We start from the raw sequence: 18,577 nt of genomic DNA, 5'->3' as shown, positions 1-18,577 counted from the left end.
CCCAGTGCTTGGGTCCCTACAGCCACAAAGAGACTTGGAAGAAGCTCCTGGCTCCTGATTTCAAACAGGGTTCAGCCCCAGCCACCGCAGCCACTTTGGATGAAAGATCTATTTCTTTCTCTCTCTAACTCTGCCTCTCAAACAAACAAACAAATAGATCTTTTAAAATTAAAAAGAAAAAGGCATGATCAGTGTTCTCTTTTTTGAGTCCTGATCCTCTGGGAACCTTCTGTTACGATCAGAGAAGGAAAGCTTTGCCTCCACAGAGGCTCATCCTGTTTGGATCCCAATTATTCCCTCTTCCCTTGGATTTGTTGTCATCAGGCACGCCATCACTTCAACCTTGCCTCCTCATGAATTTGGATGGCTTCACCCATGGCCTATCCCATCTGCATGCCAAGAACAGGATTTGTTTCTACACACCGCCCGCAGTTTCATGAAAAGAAATACTTACAAGGACTGAGAGGAAGTGAAACCTTTGCCGTTTGAGGCTGTGTTCCTTTTGATGACAGCATCTAAACGGAAGCCAGAGATACGGAGAACAGGAAATGAGTGGGAGGAAGTATGGGATACTGAAAACCATTCAGGGTACTGCCGGCTAACACTCAAGGCAGCAACTTGCTGCTACATCCTAGATAGCAGAGCACCTCAGACACAGTCTATAATTTGTCACATCCAGACTAGATTCATGACTTTGTGCACTGCACTGGGAAGGTCGAAGTGGTTACAGATCCAGATGAGAACACAAGCTCAGATCTGGTATAAACTGGAACGTGAGAACAGGAAGTATCCCAAGGACACAGGGACACAGCCCGGGGAAAAGAAACACAAGATAAATGACTGAAATCTCTACCGCACTCTCCAGGGACAAACGCTTTCTCGCTGTCTCTTCATATGTAAGAATTAGTACCTAACAGGATTTGAGTCACAAGGATGACTCACTCCAAGTGTGTGCAATAAGAACCTTGTTTCTAATATTTCACCATCTTGGTATTATCCATGAACATCATAAGTCATCCATGGGAAGATCTTCTTGCCTGGTGGCAGAGGAGAAAGAGAACTTCCCTGCAGATGCCTGGCAACCAACAAACGTTCATAAAAACCATCAATACGATCTTAACCACCGAATTCTCAGGCAAACTTACAGGAATCTATGGCTGGTCCAAACAAAATTAAATGATAAAAGAATCTGAAAGGGGTTTCTAATGACAGTCTGCCTGAACCCCTGCAGACTTCATTTATCCAAACTCTTTTGGTGGAAGGAAGAAATGCAGCAGTCATGATCCAGAAAGGCAGCCCGAGCCTGTCCAAGCCATGAAAACAACACTGTTCTGATAAATTCCAACTCTCACTTCCTTTGATGTCCCATTGAAAGGCCCTTTTATCTGATGAGGCCTACACGGCAGTCAGTCTACTCTGCCTGAAGCCCTCAAAACTCAAAAGGGCAGGGCGAGTATGAATGACAGTATTTTGAAGTTGGCCATGAATAGTTCAATGGTTACTCATGTGCTTCTACCATATCTAGACTTCTTATGTATGTACAATTAGATTACAAAATCTCCTTGTAAGGAAACGAGATTGTGTCTAATTCTTTTGGCTCTAAAATACCTGTATATACCACAGGGCTCTGCATGCAAGTATATAATCAAATAATACTGTTGATAAACTAATGTCTTCAAAGCTGTATTATGAGGGTGTTTTAGAATGGTCCTAGAAAAGTGTAATGAAAAGGTAAGTTTATTTTGACGCAATTTTTTTAATCCAACTATAGCTTTTTTCATCATACATATTTTTTATGAATTTTAAAATATCCCCTTGTACGTGTATATGATAACAGAACTGAAATCTATCCATCAGTTTTCATATGCCAAGTATAGAAAACTTAATTTTTCCTACTAGTTCACAAAGTTTGCCTTGTTTAACAGCAAAGACATCATGTATATGATATATCCTATTGGAAATTCTGCTGCCAACTCCAGATCTCAATGCATTGCTGACTGTCTATTTCCAATCTAATTAATACTAGTGGAGAAAAGAAACACAGCATGGGCAGTAGTAGATTAGACCTTTATAGACCATGCGGTTTGCAGCATTTATTTGGCTAACACCTAGACCGACTTGGATTACACATAATACTTGTTCTACCCTACTAAGCCTCAGAATGCTGCTCTGTATATAACAAGCTTTCAGAAAATACACCCTAAGTGAATAATTTGCTAAAGGTAAATTTTACCCTGCTTGGGAATAACAAAGAAGAAAAGCGAGAGAAATTTTTCAACAAATAACCCTGAATAAGGAGCTAGCCGCATTCATTACTTTAGGACAAAGCTGTTAAAGAAAGCATTACAGGACTGATGCTGTGGTGTAGTGGGTTAAGTCACCACTTGGGACATTCACATCAGGTATCAGAGGGCTTGTCTGAGTCCCTGCTATTCCACTTCCCAGACAGCTCCCTGTTGATATGCCCGGGGAAGGTAGCAGATGATGACTGAAATGCCTGGACCCCTTCTTGCAGATAACGAGTTGATACACAATACATCTGAGAACCCAAGGCCAATAAATATTCTGTAGCTTCTGACTCAAGAAGAAACTCTTTTTTTAAAAAGAGATTCACAAACAACTGTTTAAAAAAACAGGGAACACACAATTAAAAGGGGCAAAAGGAAAAGCAACTTGTCAGAAAATACAGTTCCTGAAGCTTTTCCTTTTTTCTATAATATGCCAGCTATCAATTTCTTGCCTTTCTGCTCCACACTGGCCCTTCTCTCTGCGGGCTGTGCCATAAAGGGGCCGCTGTACAAGCCTTGTCAGTAGAGGGCGCCGGAGGGATAGTGGAGCAGGAAAGGGTTTCTCCAGGGCCTGGTGTGCTCCTCCAGTCTGACCCCTGAAGGGCCCGTGGTTCTGTTTCCAGACATGTGACCTGGGTGGCTTTGCAGCAGAGTGGCACAGGTGGTACCTCTCATAAATGGCCCCTCTCAGCAGCCTCTGGGAGAGCTTCCTGAGAGTGTTCCACAGTAACTGGCACAGGCCCAGCATCGTTCCATGAACTGCTCTCCCCAGCAGCCCTGAGGACCCAGGGTCTGGCATCTCCCTTGAGGAGGTAGCTCTACCGGGTACTCCAGAGACAGTTCCTCATCAATAGCTGTTGGCATGGCATCTTCCTGTCCACAACTTCAGGGAACTCCTCCCCAGCCAATGCAGCAGAAGGTCTGGGTCTGGGCCTTTACATTTGTTCCTGCCACTGGGGCTCTATCTGAACCCTGGGAATTGTGACTGCTGCCTACTGCACCTGCTCTTCCTTCAGGGTTCACTTTAACCCTCAGAAGCCAGTTTCTCAATGACATTTTTAATCCCTCAGGATAGTTAATTCTTTATATTAAACTTTCCTGTTCAAATTACCATGTGCTTTTTATTACTGATGGGGACCCTGACTAGGTACACACATGCAGAAGATGAAACTCTTGAAGGGTCTACAGAGGAAGTAAAGAAGACCCAAGGAAGCAATAACAGAAGAGGATACAGAGAACGAACAGAACAACAAAACCCCAAAGTCCAAACAGCTGAGAGGCATCTTCGGAACTGGGAGTTTATGAATGATATCAAACCCATGTGACACCATCAGTAGAAACGGATGAAGTAAAAGAAGCCAGAAACTTAAGATCAGATATCACATATTGTACGATTCTATTTAAATGTCCAAAAAAAGGCAAATCTATAGAGACAGAAAACATACAAGAGTGGTTGATGGAAGGGAAGGCAGAAAGGATGAACTCTGAGTTTATGGGATATTATTAGGATGATGAAAAGGTTCGAAAACTAGATTTAAGGTGATAGCTCACAGCTCAGTAAGTTTACCAAAAATCATCAAGTTGATTGTTTTACCACTTATAGTGGGTGAATTTTGGCATATACCACAGTAACGTTTTATAACAGATGCTCATGAATTAATAATCTTTATAAGCTCTCAGAGTTTATATTCAGTTTCTAGCTAGGAGAACAGAACTTTCAAAATGATTTTCTTCATAAGCGCTTTCTGTTCCATATGGTCTACCTGGTGAATCGGAGTCTGGGAAAAGCTGTGACATTCTCACAGTTCTTATCACAGATGAGGTCCACAGCACGATGCTAAAGTATGTGATTTGGTGCTGTGACCTTCCTCTGGTAACAGTCCAAGAGAACAGAGAGCATAAATCTCTGGTCTCTCTCAACCGTGACTTTCAAATAAATAAATAATTATAAAAGGACAAAAGTAACATAGGAGATTATTTCCCAAAGAAAGACCAATGTTAGAATAAATTATAACAGTTCAGGAACAGAGGAAGAGGGACCAAATTATTAACATTTCTTTAAATCTTCATCTCATCTTACATAACTATTTCAGATCCAATAGCTGATAATACTGACCGTTAAAATTACCTATATAGTAAAAAAAAAAAAGTTCTGGGTTTTCTTGTTTGTTTTAAACCACTTGAAGTGGAAAACTGCTTTCTTTCAGTTAATCCCACTTACAGAAAGTCTACCTGCTTGGATCACAAAACAATTACGAAGGCCAAACACAGCAGTAAAGCTTTACAGCAGAAGTCCCTAGAAGAGACAGCTTCAAACCAGAGACATAGAGTGTCACGTGACTCTATGCTAATTAAGCTCTCTGTATAAGTAACAGAAGCTTCACAACAGCTTGGAAATGAAATCCTTCACCTGGTCATTTCTTACAAATAGTCCACTACTTCTAACAGTCACAATGATCACTGAATCTACTGTGTAGGAAATGAATGACAAGAACAAATGCAATGCTGTCAACAGAAACAATATCTGAGAACACTGGCTTCTTGTTGCGTTGTAAATTCTTCCTTTTTTTTTTTTTTTAAACTGGCTTTTCCGACCCTGTGGCCCTTGTAAACTTGACAGGTATGATGCAATCAAGTACAAAAGGTGGCACAAACATACCTGCAACTATGAAGACATTCATGTTTCCAGCTTAGGCCACCTGAGAACATGGAGGCCACAGACATGGACAGCCATTCTTCACATGTGAGATAAATTAGATCCTATGCTACCAACTGTATCATGATGATAAAAAAAGCAACCTGTTTAGTATTACAAACTGATGAGTAAGAGTTCTGTACTACATGTTCCTGATGTCAGGGTTTGATTCTTGCTCCACAAGATAAGAGGCATTTTCAGAACTTAAAATGGCAGCAGGTGTTCACTGTAACATGGAGGTGGTTATTGTTACTCCCCCAAACAACCCTGGACTCATGAACTTCCTAAGGCAATGGTTCTCAACCAGGGATGATTTGAGAGGTGGTGGATACTTATTACTGACATCAAGAGAGAACCATGGGTGCTGCTAAATACCTTACAATGTGCAGGACAGTACTTGACAACAAAGAATCATCTGGCCCAGAGGCTGAGAAGCCCTGCCCTGAAATCTTCTCCTTCAGGGATTTCTGTTCTGAACTGAGTGGAAATTTAGCTGATTAAACAGCTCCTTGGGACCCCACAGCTGCAGCAACAGTCTTGAACATGAGTGCACTTTGCATCTGTTGCTAGCCAGGTTCCCTCCCTTACTGAAGGAAATACAATCTGTGGTCCTCTGCACTGCTCCACTCCAGGTACGGCAGCATATTCGGAAGGTACCTCAGGGAATTCTGACAGCTGACCCTCAGAGGGTAGAACTGTCTTATTTTAACTTGTAGCTCAACTACTGATTGCGAAATAATAAGGAATATATTTGGCCCATGCCCTTAGTTCCTAGAAGAGTACCTAAAACCACTGGCACTTCCTGTGTGACAGCAGTGTCTTTTATTACCAGATGCCTCAATCAGCCACACCTAAGTATATGCTCAGGCACTGGTTGACCACCACAAGAACCAACTACATGATTAGAGGGTTGAAATGTCCACTCCCCTTTCACCTCAAGGGAGGGAAGGAGACTGAAGACTGAATCCAATGGCCAGTGGCCAATGACTTAATCACTACTGCCAACGTAATGGAATTGCTGTCAACAGCGTGGAATACCAAGCTTTGAGGTAGGTGAACATATTGATGGACCAGGATGGTGGCACAACCTGATTCCATGGGGCAGTAATGCTTGTACTCAGACCTTTTTAGAACTATATCTCAGGAATCTCTTGACATGGTTGCTTTTTTATTTCCTTTTAAGTACAGCATTTTGCGAAGGTCAATGAATCATGCCAGTGCACTATCAAACCTGGAGGAGGTAGGTCATGGGCACCCCCAGACCCAAGTGCAGGCAGCCCATGATTCCACTTGAATCTGGCAGCTAAAGTGGGGCACACTCATGGGGCTGAGCCTGTTAACTCCCGGGTCTGTACCAACTCCAGCTAGTTAGTATCAACAGTGAACTGTAGCATACATAGCTGGTATCACAGAGAACTGGAGATCTACTGGAAAATTACCTTTGTATAAAGGAAAAAAAAAAAAAGCCTAAGATAAGACACATTAAGGAGAGCACAGAAAGAAGACTTTGTGGAGGCCTGGAAAATAAGTGTGTTCACCAAATTTCTGAAGGCAAAAGAAACCGGCTACCTAGCTGGAGGTCTGCGTGGCAGAAGGGGTTCTTTAACACTCAAGATTTGCTTACCATCATGTCACAGTGTTAGAAGGAAGAATCAGAGATAGAACTCAGCTCTGTAAGAAAGTAACTCTTTCTCATGGGAAAGAGCTTATGTCCCTGAACTGCTGTTGAATTTGCTTGTTTTACTCATGGGAACCCGAAATCTACAGTTTGCAGGAATGAGACATTAAACTGATTGAACACAAATGCCCATGCAGATTGGTTCTTTCTTTCCTCTGACATTTCCAACAAGGATCTGTGATTCTACAATGCAACTTAGCACTGACAGGGCTGTCCCTTACTTAGGAGTTTAATAACACTCCTTCTGAATATTCTATTTCAGTTGGGTATTCCAACAATACTCTTATTTCAGTTGAATTATGGGAGTACGTAAGTATAGAATTTCTAGGAGGATTTAGAAAACTCAACAGAAATATGCAGCTGAGAAACCAGCATTAAGATAACTTCAATAGCTAACTCATTCCACCTGGAATATCTTCTTGTGGTGCTCTCTCCTGTGCTACTTTTGAAGACTGCTTTTAGTAAGAGCAACGGGGGTGCTGGCATAGTAGCATAGTGGGTAAACCCACTGCCTGTGATGTGGTGTCGCCTCTTGTCCTGGCTACTCTACTTTTGATTCAGCTCCTTGCTCATGGCCTGGCAAAAGGAGCACAAGTGTTTAAGTGTTTGGGTCCCTGCTGCCCACACGGGCAATCAAGATGAAGCTCCTGGCTCTTGGCTTCAGCCTGGCCCCAGTACTGGTTGATGTGGCTATATGTGGAGTGAACCAGTGGGAAGAAGATCTCTCTATCTCTCTTCTCTCTTTATAACCCTTTCAAAACAAATAAATTTCTTAAAAAGTCATGTGGCAGGTAATTGGCACTGGGGTTAAGAATACTGCTTGGGGCATGATAGCTCAACTGGCTAATCCACTTGCAGCATCCCATTTGACCACCAGTTCATACCCCAACTGCTCCACTTTGCATCCAGCTCTCTGCTTATAGCCTGGGAAAGCAGCAGAAGATGGCCTAAAGCCTTAAGATCCTATACCTGTGTGAGAGAACTAGAAGAGGCTCCTGGCTCTTGGCTCCTGACTTTGAGTAGGCTCAGCTCCAGTTATTGCTGGACAGTGAACCTTCTCCCTGATTGGGATGCTTATATCCCATGTCAGAGTGCCCTGGGTTCAAACAACAGCTCTCTTTCCATTTTAGCTTCCTGCTAATGTGTGCCCTGGGATGCAGTAGGTAATGGCTCAAGCACTTGGGTCCCTGCCACCCATAGGAGAGACCTGGATAAGTTCTCAGCTCCTGGCTTTAGTCTGGCTCGGTCCAAGCTGCAACAAGCATTTGAGAGAGAAAACCAACAGATGGGAGATATCTGTTTCTTTTGTGCCTTTCAAGTAACACATAAAAATAAATAAAAAAGAAAGGCAGTCCCTAACAGTAGCCAAAAATATTTTATAATGGAGCATAATGAAGATCTTCTACATAAGCAAAATTTCTTAGCCTGGTATTCCAAATTGTAAGAAACAGGTAATAAAAATGCCTTTGTAATGATGTGCCGCTTCTCACCTTGGATTTCAAAATCGTCAACTTCCTCAGCAGAGCCAGAGTCAGAGAACTGTGCTGAATCACGTGAACTGAACTGGGAGCTGCTGGAGGTGACCCGGAAACCTGCCAAAATCATCATCACCATCATCATAATGAGCAGGACAGATGTTTCCTACTTCTTCCAATGTCACAATAAAAGGAACCTGATATGACCTCAATAGAGAAATAAACAGAACCTTTGCTGGGAGTGGTGCTATGCAAGCAGAACTTAGCTCTTCTGACTGGTTCATCCCTTCAGAAAGTTTCATGTAAATTCAGAGTCTAGCTAAGAGGTAAAGCAGTAGACTGCAGTAAGTTTCACGCAAACAAAAGATGCCATTGTCTGGGAAGCACATCTAGAAACAGTGATCTCAGTTCTCATATCAGAAACCTAGTATCAGCTGTTAGGCACAGCATTAAAATACTGGTCAAGACTCTCACCACATTCAGGGACCAGCAAAGTTGCATACCAAGTTAATCTTCCACCAATGGTGCCAGAATCCCACATGGGCACTAGATAAATTCCCTGCTGCTCCACTTCTGATCCAGTTTCCTGTTAATGGCCTGAAAAGGCAGCGGAAGATGGCCTACAGTACTGGGCCACCCCACCCATGTGGAAGACCTGGAAGTGGCAATCTCCCAGCCATGGATCAGTTCAGCTCTGACTGCTGAAACCATCTGGGGAGCAAATCCGTGGATAGAAGATCTCTCTGCCTCTAGTTCAAGCAAAATAAATAAATCAGAAAAGAAAAGAAAAGAAAAGAAAAGAAAAGAAAAGAAAAGAAAAGAAAAGAAAAGAAAAGAAAAGAGAAGAGAAGAGAAGAGAAGAGAAGAGAAGAGAAGAAGAGAAGAGAAGAGAAGAGAAAAGAGAAAAGAAAAGAAAAGAAAAGAAAAAAGAAAAGAGAAAAGAAAAGAAAAGAAACGATAAAACTGCCACACCCAAACTGGAGCACTTTAGTTTGAGTCCTAGCTGACTTTTTTTTTTTTTAAGATTTAATTATTTGATTGGAAAGGCAAATTTTACAGAGAGAGTTCTTCCATCCATTGGTTCACTCCCCAAATGGCCACAACGGCCTATTAGAAGCCAAGATCTTCTGGGTCTCTTACATGAGTGCCGGGGCCATTTTCTGCTGCTTTCCCAAGCCATACGCGGGGAGCTAGAGAGGAAGTGAATAGCCAGTACCCATACAGAATACAGCACTGCAGGAAGAAGCTTAGTGTACTATTTACAGCACTGCTCCCCAATCCAGCTCACTATTAATTCTAGTTTTCTGCTAATAAACACCGTGGGAGGCAGCAAGTGATGGCTCAAGTAGTTGGGTCCCTGCTACTCACATAAGTAACTCGGACTGTGTTCCTGGTTCTGGACCTATTCAACTCTAGTTGTGGGTATTTGCAGAATGAACCAATGGTTGGGAGCTCTCTTTGTGTTTCTGAAATTAATGAATGGATGAATGAATAAACAAAAATGAATGACTAAAACAATAAATGTAAAGTTTTTGTGTAAATGGAATTAGAAGAGATTTAGACTTTTAGTCTTGGGGTTATCATGCCACAGGAGACTGCATAGCCTCATGGAGTGCCTGGGTTCGAGTCGTAGCCCTGGTTGTGAGTGCAGCTTCCTGCTCAGGCATGCCAGGCAGCAGGTGATGGTCCATACAATTGGGTCCATGTGACCCACATGGGAGACAGGGATAGAATTCCTGGCTCCTGACTTCAGCCTAGTCCAACCCCAGCTATTGCGGGTATCTAGGGAGTGATTCCAGCAGACCAGCAGATGGGAACCCTGTCTCACTATTTCTTCTAATAAGTAAATGTATTGTGTTTTGTTTTCTTTTTTTTTTTTAAGATTTATTTATTTTTTATTGGAAAGACAGATTTAGACAGAGGAGGAGAGACAGAAAGATCTTTCATCCGCTGATGCACTCCCCAAGTGGCCACAATGGCCAGTGCTGTGCTGATCTGAAGCCAGGAGCCAGAAGCTTCTCTTGGGTCTCCCATGTAGGTGCAGGGTCCCAAGCTTTTGGGCCATCCTCTACTGCTTTCCCAGTCTATATGCAGGGAGCTGGATGGGAAGTGGGGATGCCGGGATTAAAAGCAGTACCCATTACGGATCCCAGTGCATGCAAAGCGAGGACTTTAGCTGCCAGGCAACCATACCGGGCCAAGGAAGTGATTTCTGAGGCAGGGAATGGATTAGTGCTCCTAGTCTGGTTTTAAAAAGCAAAGAGAACAGCACAGAAATGCCTGACAGCAGGGAACCCACCCATGTGGTACCCAGCTTTGTCCTGCAAACACAAAGCAGCAAGGACAGCAGTGTTCCCAGGCTCACTCACTCCCATGCTCAGCCTCCTGGTACATGGGGAACAGATTCTTGGTGCGGATCTGCTGGCGCCGGAGGCGGATCTTCTGCTTCAATTCCTGGATCTCTCGGTCACTGTCCTCCTCCTCGACTTGGTCCTCTTCTAGGCACTGGCTCATCATGTTGCACTTCATGAGCTCGATGGCGGCAATCAGGGACTCTGAGATGCTGAAGTGGGCATTCTCCTGGGAGAAGAGGAGCACACAAGGGTTGCCTGGTAAGCAACTACAAAGCACTGAATGCCTCCCAGATTACAACGTTGGAAAGCAGAGCACCCCAGACATGCATAATGGTTACTGAAAACCCCTGGGGGAAATGTACCCTTTTACAATAAGCTAAGTAGACAGCTAGTAAACCTGCTCTTCATATCCTTTTGTTCTCTTGCTTGGCCATGCCTGTCCTCTCCTGTTCCATTTTTCTATACATAAACACGACAGAAGTCAGCCAGGATTTTAACCAGGCTTTCTCAAAAAAAGTTATTCACTTATACATGAAGTATTAAAGTAAATGGGCTATCTCAAAATAAAATTTCTTTAGAAGTTACAAAATGCTACACAGACATGTTTATTACATATCTGAGATCTAGAACAAAATGTAGAAGTCAATTTTGGAAACAGCATTTCCCAAAGGTTCCAGGGCTGAGGGAACAAAAACCACACAGCTAACATTCAATGTTTCTTTGTCCCGGGCTATTTTCTAAGATAAAATCATCACTCAAGCTTTAAACTCCCTGAAGAGCTTCCCAGAAGCAGAACTTGCCTAGCTTATCTTCTCTGGGAACTTATCTTCACCCCGTGTGTGCGTCATTCTGTGCATCTGAAACCTTATTAGACGAAAAAGCGCCACAAACCCTTGGGCGAGATTCTCCCAGTCCATGAGCTCTTCGCTTGCCCCTAGGTTCCTCACCTTTTCCAGGTCTGCACAGCTGCCAAAATCCTGCTCAGACAGGTAGCTGATGAGGGACTGTCCTTCTGAGGGTCTGCGGAACATGCCTTCTCCTGAGCACAGGTACCGTTCACCCTCTGGGGAAAACCGGAAAGTGGGTATAAAACACTTGGACTTGGAATGCAAATCTCAAAGTTTCCAAGCTTCTATAGATACTCCCAAGTCTTCCCTGGCAATAGAGAATTGGAGGTCAGAATGATCTCTGCCATTTATAGTAGAGGTGGGGAATGTCCAGTTCATGGATTGTACAAGGTCATAAAATCATTTAGTCTGGCTTTGCCAAGGCAACTGCCGGTGGGCCTTGAAATTCAATCTACAGAAGGGCTAATCTTTGATAATGTTGTGTGGCCTGCGAATGATGTCATACACGCCCAGACAGCCTTTGGCAGAAGAAAGGTTCCCCACTCCCGCTCTAAGAGAATTTCTTACTTGGAAGCCTAGACTACTCCCACTTGCAAAATGGTGGAAAATGCAGCCAGCCCCAAGATGGTTCTTTTGCTATCTAAATTTAAAGATGATACAATTTCCCTCCCTGGTGCCCTCACTGTTCCCCCCCCCCCCCAAAAAAAACCCCTAAAATATAACTAAAAGAAAATTCTAAAACCCTGTGCTCAGAGTCAGAAAGGAAACAAGGGGTTGGTTTCCTCTTGGGCATGGTTTCCAGGTAGAATTTATCTTCTGACACTCAAAGCCCAGATACTCAAAATCTCTTTTTCAGGTCCTCCCTCAGTCAGCGAGCCATTCCATCCAGACCAATAGACATACATGGAGATAGCACCCACGGTATATGGAGGTGGGTACCTCTGACTTAGGAACAAAAGGAATTGTGTGATTTCTAACATAGAGGGTTCAAGATGTGGGTGGGTGAGACTATACAATGGGTACTAACCACAGAGCTGAGATGAGCCCCAAAGCCCAGACCTAGCAGGCACCAGGCGGAGTACAGAAAACAGAATGTCACCCAGCTTTCCTAGTCCTCACTTACCATACTCCATATAGAGAGAGCTGGGTGTGCTGACTTCACTGCTTTGGCCAGAGTAGGACAAGGCACCTCTCAACTTCAACTTATCATTGCAGGATTCTGGCATCAATGGCCACCAGGGAATAAAAACACACATAAAAAGTGAGAAATACATAGATTCCCAACTTTGGCGTCTCAACATTTAACTACCCAATTCCCAAAACGCTTCCAAACAAGAGAGAGGTGACACACCAACAGGGTACAGCCCAAGAAATACAGGAACACATGGCAGAAAGGAAATGGGAAGTCAGTGTATTCTAAGGGAAAAAAAAAAGAAAACTAGATTTGGAATGTGGCAACACAACGGGAAAAAGGAATCAAATCAGAATGCATTAATGACTTTGGTTCTCTTCCATCTTCTAACCATGTACCATAAGAAGAGTATCTGCCAATCTCCGTCTTCTTGGCAAAACAATTTGGCAAAAGAAAGACATATACACACTGAGATATTTCTGATAGTTTGACACCTGGCAATATTAAAAGACTGACATTAACATTCTTATCAAAATAAAATCAATGTCCTTAAAAGCATTATCATGGCAATGGTGAGCAAGCCAAGGATGCTATGCCCTTGTAACCAAAGAGCTCATTCCTAAGGTATGGACCCTGTCACACTGGGAAAGCAAGAGAGAAATGTCAAGAAAAATCTAGCAAAGCAGGAAGTGCTGGTAATAGAAAGAGTGAAAGTCACAAGTGGAGAAATAGTAGCAGGCAGGGTTCATAGGAAATGATAAACTGACAGTCTTCAAAATGAAACACAAAAGTTGTAGTGCCACAAAAGAACAGCAGGTGGAAAAGCAGTTGGGTGCCGGAGAAATGAACAAGATAACTTGGGAGAATGAAGAACTGAGCTGTATCCAATCCAATTCCCTGACAGATGGACCCATTTTGTCAGCTGTTCCTCTTGCAACAACAAAAAAATGGTGGTGGGGGAGCCACATGGTAAGAGATCATTTTGTGTTCTCCTTGGGCCTTAAAAACTTCTGGTGCTCCTTGTTACTGAATTGAGTATAAATTAGCAGTCACTCTGAGGCTTTGGTAACAAACTACAAATGGCGGTAGCACAATGACATATCAAGCTAATTCTCCATCTGTGCCTACAGATAAAAGTTTGTGTCTTGGCTGCCCTATCTCCAATCCAGCTCCCTGTTTATGGCCTGGGAAAGCAAGGAAGGATGGCTCAAGTCCTTGGAACCCTGCATCCTCTTGGGATACTTGAAGGAGGATCCTGGCTCCTGGCTTCAGATTGGCTCAGCTCTGGCCATTGTAGCCATTTGAGAAGTGAACCAGCAGATAGGAGATCTCTCTCCTTCTCTCTATAAATCTGCCTTTCAAATGAAAATAAATAAATAAATAAAAGTTCTTTAAAAAGGATAAACCATGACTAGAAGGAAATTGGAAATCTCCAAACGTAATGTCCAACACAAACCCCAACCCCACACCCTTACTTCATTACAAGTGGCCACTCAGCCTTTGCTTACTAAGTTCATTACTTCCTTTTGCTGCCCGTTTAATTCTTAGAATTTCCTACACCCCCTTGAAATCTGCCATCATACAATTTATCTCATCACCTTAAGTACAGCAATGTCCTTCTACATGATAGTCCTGCTAACCTGCCAACTTTATTCCTCTTTAACCTCTTTTTCAAACTAACATACCTAGTGGTTTCATCCATCACCAGGAGGCCCTGGTTTTAAGGGCTCTTTGACCACCATTTCATAGATACACCTTAGTGTTAACAGCTTCATGTATGATGGTACCCAGAACGGAACACAAATCTCAAGTTGAACACCACCATGAAAATCAAGGAAACAAAATCACTAGAAAAATCCAGTGTAGCGGTTAGAATGGATATGAAGGCTTGTTGGGGAATGAAAACAGGCGAAAAACAAAAACAAAAACAACAGAACAAAAGAACCTAGGAGAGGCAAACAATAACAACATTATCAGCATCATCATCAACAATGACAACAATAAAAACTCATGCAAGAATATCCACGGCTACAGAGAGAAGATAAAACACATTCTGGTGTTAAGTCAAGGAAAATAAAGTAATCCACAGTAAATATTCAGTTACAAGGAAAATGCTGCCACTGATTTATCACAGTGCCTTAGCAGACTTCAGTTTTACTTTTGGGGAAAACTGAATTTTAAGTCTTGATTCTGCCTCCCAGAGGCTTTTGGGAAAGTAAATGGAAGTTGTGGACAGATAATATACATCATAAAAAATATTGGTGTCATTTTACAGATAGGTCCAAGCACCACAACAGGACCAGGCTAGCTGGACTTGATTTGACACCAGATTAGAAAAGGAGGTTCTAAACAAAGCAAGGTGGTCACAGAGGACAGAGGAACAGGAGGTGCAGAACAGGCTCCCAAACCTGCAATGGGATCTTCAACTATAATGGTGATATTCCTGGGGCCTCCTGTAGGTAAACAGACAGGTGCAGAGGAGAGTACAGACAGAACAAATGGGATTAGAGAGCGAGAGCAACCAAGAATGTCCTTTTCTTTTTTTTACCTGGCAGAAATGGGGACATAATTCCCAGGCGGATATACCAGTGTGGAAGGAGAAATGACTTGACAAGAAGCTACACAACACCTATCCCTCCCCTGACCCTTCTGTATGGGTTTTCTCTGACTCTATTTTTTCCCATGCGTGTTACCATGGTTGCTGGAATTCACAAGTATTTAAGAATGGGAGCAGGGAAGTTTATATGCTCAGAGGCCAGCAACTTCGAGTTTAGTAGATGCCAGACATGGAGCGGGACATGTAAGTTGAGCATTTAGCCCAAGCACTTCTGACATCCAAGAAAGCCTGTGGGAAGAGAAGCTTCCATTTGGCAAGCCTTCTCCTAAGGAGTTCCATGAAGTCAAAGTACATTCTTGAGCGGAAAACAGACAAATCATCACTGGGGGTAGGGGTGGTTCAGATGAGGGTCTTTACTATAAGCTATAAAGAAAAGCCATGGTGGCTCTAAGTGCTAAAGAAAAGACTTTTTGGGGGGTATTATTAGTTATTTTAACATTTTATACATACACATATATTATTCCTGGTGCTGCTGTAACCCTGAGACACTTTGAACACAGAGGTCCACCTTATCCTTGCTGACAAGGAGATTCTACAAGTTAAGCCCAACCAAAGCTTGCCAGATACCAACACCCCAGGAAAAACGCTGGCAGGGAGATGACAACAGCAATGAGATCTACTTCCCGCATTGATAATTTACTTTGTTCTACTAGCTGGTGTATCTGGAAGGATGAGCCCAGGGACCAGGGCCTCTGTTACCTCACTGTCTCTCACCTACATTAGGAATGCAGCAGCCAGCCCCATGAGCTCTATATCCCTAGTTTTAACTGGAGCATCCTAACATTACTCAGCTACCCTTATCTGGGCATCACATTCTGACCAAGCTTCTAAGGAATCACAGTAAAGGGATGAATTTAATGGGATTATTTTGAAAGCTCATTACTACTTTCCCTGAATCTGAGAAACACACTTAAATCTGTGATGAATCACAATACCCTTTAATGTGAAGGAACTAGCCAAAAATTACAAGAAGACATCTAATGTCTAGCAATGGCTAAAGAACAAACACACTCAGAGATATCCTGAGAGTATTGCCTTACAAACATTTCTCTTGTATTATAAAGTGGGATGTCCTGTCATCAGAAACGGAAAACAGAAACTCGAACAGCATAAAGAACAAACTCTGCCTTCATGCTAAAGGGAAGGGACCATCCTGCTACGTGGCCCAGCTGGTGTTCATCAGTACCTGGGGCTCCTCTGGAGGCAATGTTGGTATCTGAATGGGAGCGAGTGTGGCTCTTCTTTGTCCCACTGGTGACAGGCAGTGTCTGTCCCTCTGAGAAGCTGGACCTACGAAGGACACTGGACATCCGGCTTTGCTCACTTCCCTCCTGATCGCCTAAGGAAGAAGCAGCAGAATCGGGCTTCTGGGAGCTACTGGAGGAAAACAAGTTGGAACTGCTGCTCTCATTGTTGCTGCTGTGACTCTGACAGCTGGCAGTCCGGCTATGAGGGTCCTGGTTGCCAATGGCCAGATACTCGGGCCCCTCACTGGCATCATTTGGGAAATTATTCTGGTTGCTGACCCATGATGCTTCTAGGGGGCTGGTCAGAGTGCTGGAGCTCATCTCCTGTGAGGTTATGGGGGAATCCCCAGACAGTGCAGACACTGAAGGCTGAGGTGTTTGGCCGGTTGGGTCCTCTACTGCTGCGACATGCCCCCTGCTTTCTTGAGGTTTCCAGGGAGGGCCAGAGAGTGAAAAGGAAGTAGATCTTCTCTCTAGGATATAAAATGCAAAAGCAAGGGGAGAGAAAAGTAAGTTGGAATCCTATAGTATGTATGAAGAGCTTTTTCACAACCATGGACCAAATGTCCAGTTGTTTACTAGATCCCACCTCAGCTAAGGCAATCAGGGACCAGCATTGCAGTGCATCAGGTTAAACCATTGCTGGCAATGTTGGAGATCCATATATGAGAGCCAGTTCACATTCTTGCCATGCCATTCACACAGGAGAACTCCACGGGGTCCCGATTCCTGGCTTTGTCCTGGCTCAGCCCCAATCAATTCAGCCATTTGGGAAGTGAACCAGGGAATAAGATCTCTGTGTCTCCCTTTTTGTCACTCTTTCAAATAAATAATTTTTTAAAATAGTCAAATAAAATATTAAAAAGCAGCTAACTGAAGGGCACAGGCTCTGAAGGCAGTGTTTTTATTGTTTATCAGTTTGCATTCCTCATCTATAAAAATGAACAATAATAACAAGGCCTACTATGTAGAACTGTTTTAAGGATCATACAAAGGGATTCTCACAGACTCATTCATGTCAGCTATTACTTAGGAGCAGGCATTTGGCCCACTGATTAGGATGGTACTTAGGACATCCCAGATCAGAATACCTGGGTGCAAGTTCCAGCTCCACTGTTGCTCTTGGCTCCCTGCCAGTGCAGACCCTGGGAGGCAGCAGCAATGGCTTATGTGACTGGATCCCTGTCACCCTCATGGGAGACCTGGATCTAGTTCTATACTTCCAGCCTTTGCCCAGCCCAACCCAGTAGCTGGGCCAGCAGTTGGGAGAGCTTTTTATTTCTATATATTAAATAAATTCATATTTAAAATAAAGCAAATGCTGGTTACTATCTTAATCTTTTATTGCAATATGAATTAGAAACCTGGAGAAATCTAAAAATTATCTCTTTCTTCTGCTATTTTAAAGATTTTACTGAATTATCTTAAGCTATTTTACTATATGACATTTTAAGATGTCCTGTTATTAAGATATAAAGTTTAACCAAGTGTACCTATCAAGCCTTAATCTGTCTGGGAACACCCACAAGGTCTTCCTGCTTCCTAAGATGGGGTACATACCTGCATTGTGGCTGGGCATGGACTGGTGGAGGCTTGAAAACGACCCGAAATAGGAATGCTGAGCGTAGCTGGCTGGAGGGGTGCATGTGGACCCAGGCAGAGCTGTCAGACTCTGGCTCTTTGTCACCAGCAGCGGGCTCTCGTGCTTTCTGGCAAACTGAAACAACAACAGCAACAACAAAACATGTCAGAGTCAAGCGTGGAAGTTCTCAAGAGAGGGGTGCTAGGTCCTGCAAAAAATGCTGCTACAGGCAGCCCTTTGGCAGCAGTCCCAGACTATAGCCAGAGCCTACGGAGACAGCACAGCTGCCATCCTCTGCTACTGCATAGCTTTGAAACTCTGGAGTCCAGGCTTAGGTCTATTTGCTTAAAGGAAGAGGGAGGATTTTTAAAAAATATTTATTTTATTTTATTTATTAGAAAAAATAACACAGAGATATAAAGAGCAAGGTCTTCCGTTCACTGGTTCACTCCCCAAGTGGCCACACTGCTGGGGCTAAGCTGATTCAAAGTCAGGAACCAGGAGCTTATTTCAGATCTCCCACTTCGGTACAGGGTCCTAAGGCATGGGGCCATCATTGACTGATAATGGACCTGAGCCTAGACTTTTTACTTTAATTAGTACTCCATGGTACCTCTCTTTCTCCCCAAACATTTCTCAAAATTTGGAAGCCTTTCGGCTC

The 18,577-nt window shown here is 43.3% G+C and overlaps 1 protein-coding gene across 1 annotated transcript in view; it reads right to left on the bottom strand.

Moving 5' to 3' along the window:
* LOC121171168 (run domain Beclin-1-interacting and cysteine-rich domain-containing protein) overlaps window positions 1–18,577 on the bottom strand; it is a 63,034-nt gene that overhangs the window by 8,082 nt on the left and 36,375 nt on the right. Inside the window, exons 6-13 of the mRNA XM_041002700.1 lie at window positions 17,895–18,051; window positions 16,274–16,807; window positions 14,879–14,923; window positions 12,462–12,557; window positions 11,438–11,553; window positions 10,506–10,716; window positions 8,152–8,253; window positions 455–515 (exon numbers count right to left, since the gene is read on the bottom strand). Of these exons, the coding sequence (XP_040858634.1) occupies window positions 455–515; window positions 8,152–8,253; window positions 10,506–10,716; window positions 11,438–11,553; window positions 12,462–12,557; window positions 14,879–14,923; window positions 16,274–16,807; window positions 17,895–18,051 (1,322 nt within the window). The remainder of the gene's footprint in view (window positions 1–454; window positions 516–8,151; window positions 8,254–10,505; window positions 10,717–11,437; window positions 11,554–12,461; window positions 12,558–14,878; window positions 14,924–16,273; window positions 16,808–17,894; window positions 18,052–18,577) is intronic.

This window comes from Ochotona curzoniae, unplaced genomic scaffold (assembly GCF_017591425.1).
Source record: "Ochotona curzoniae isolate NIBS_2020 unplaced genomic scaffold, NIBS_Ocur_1.0 scaffold_2587, whole genome shotgun sequence".
Lineage (NCBI taxonomy): Eukaryota > Metazoa > Chordata > Mammalia > Lagomorpha > Ochotonidae > Ochotona > Ochotona curzoniae.
Note: the sequence above shows the minus strand (reverse complement) of the source record. Positions and strands in the feature narration are given on the sequence as shown.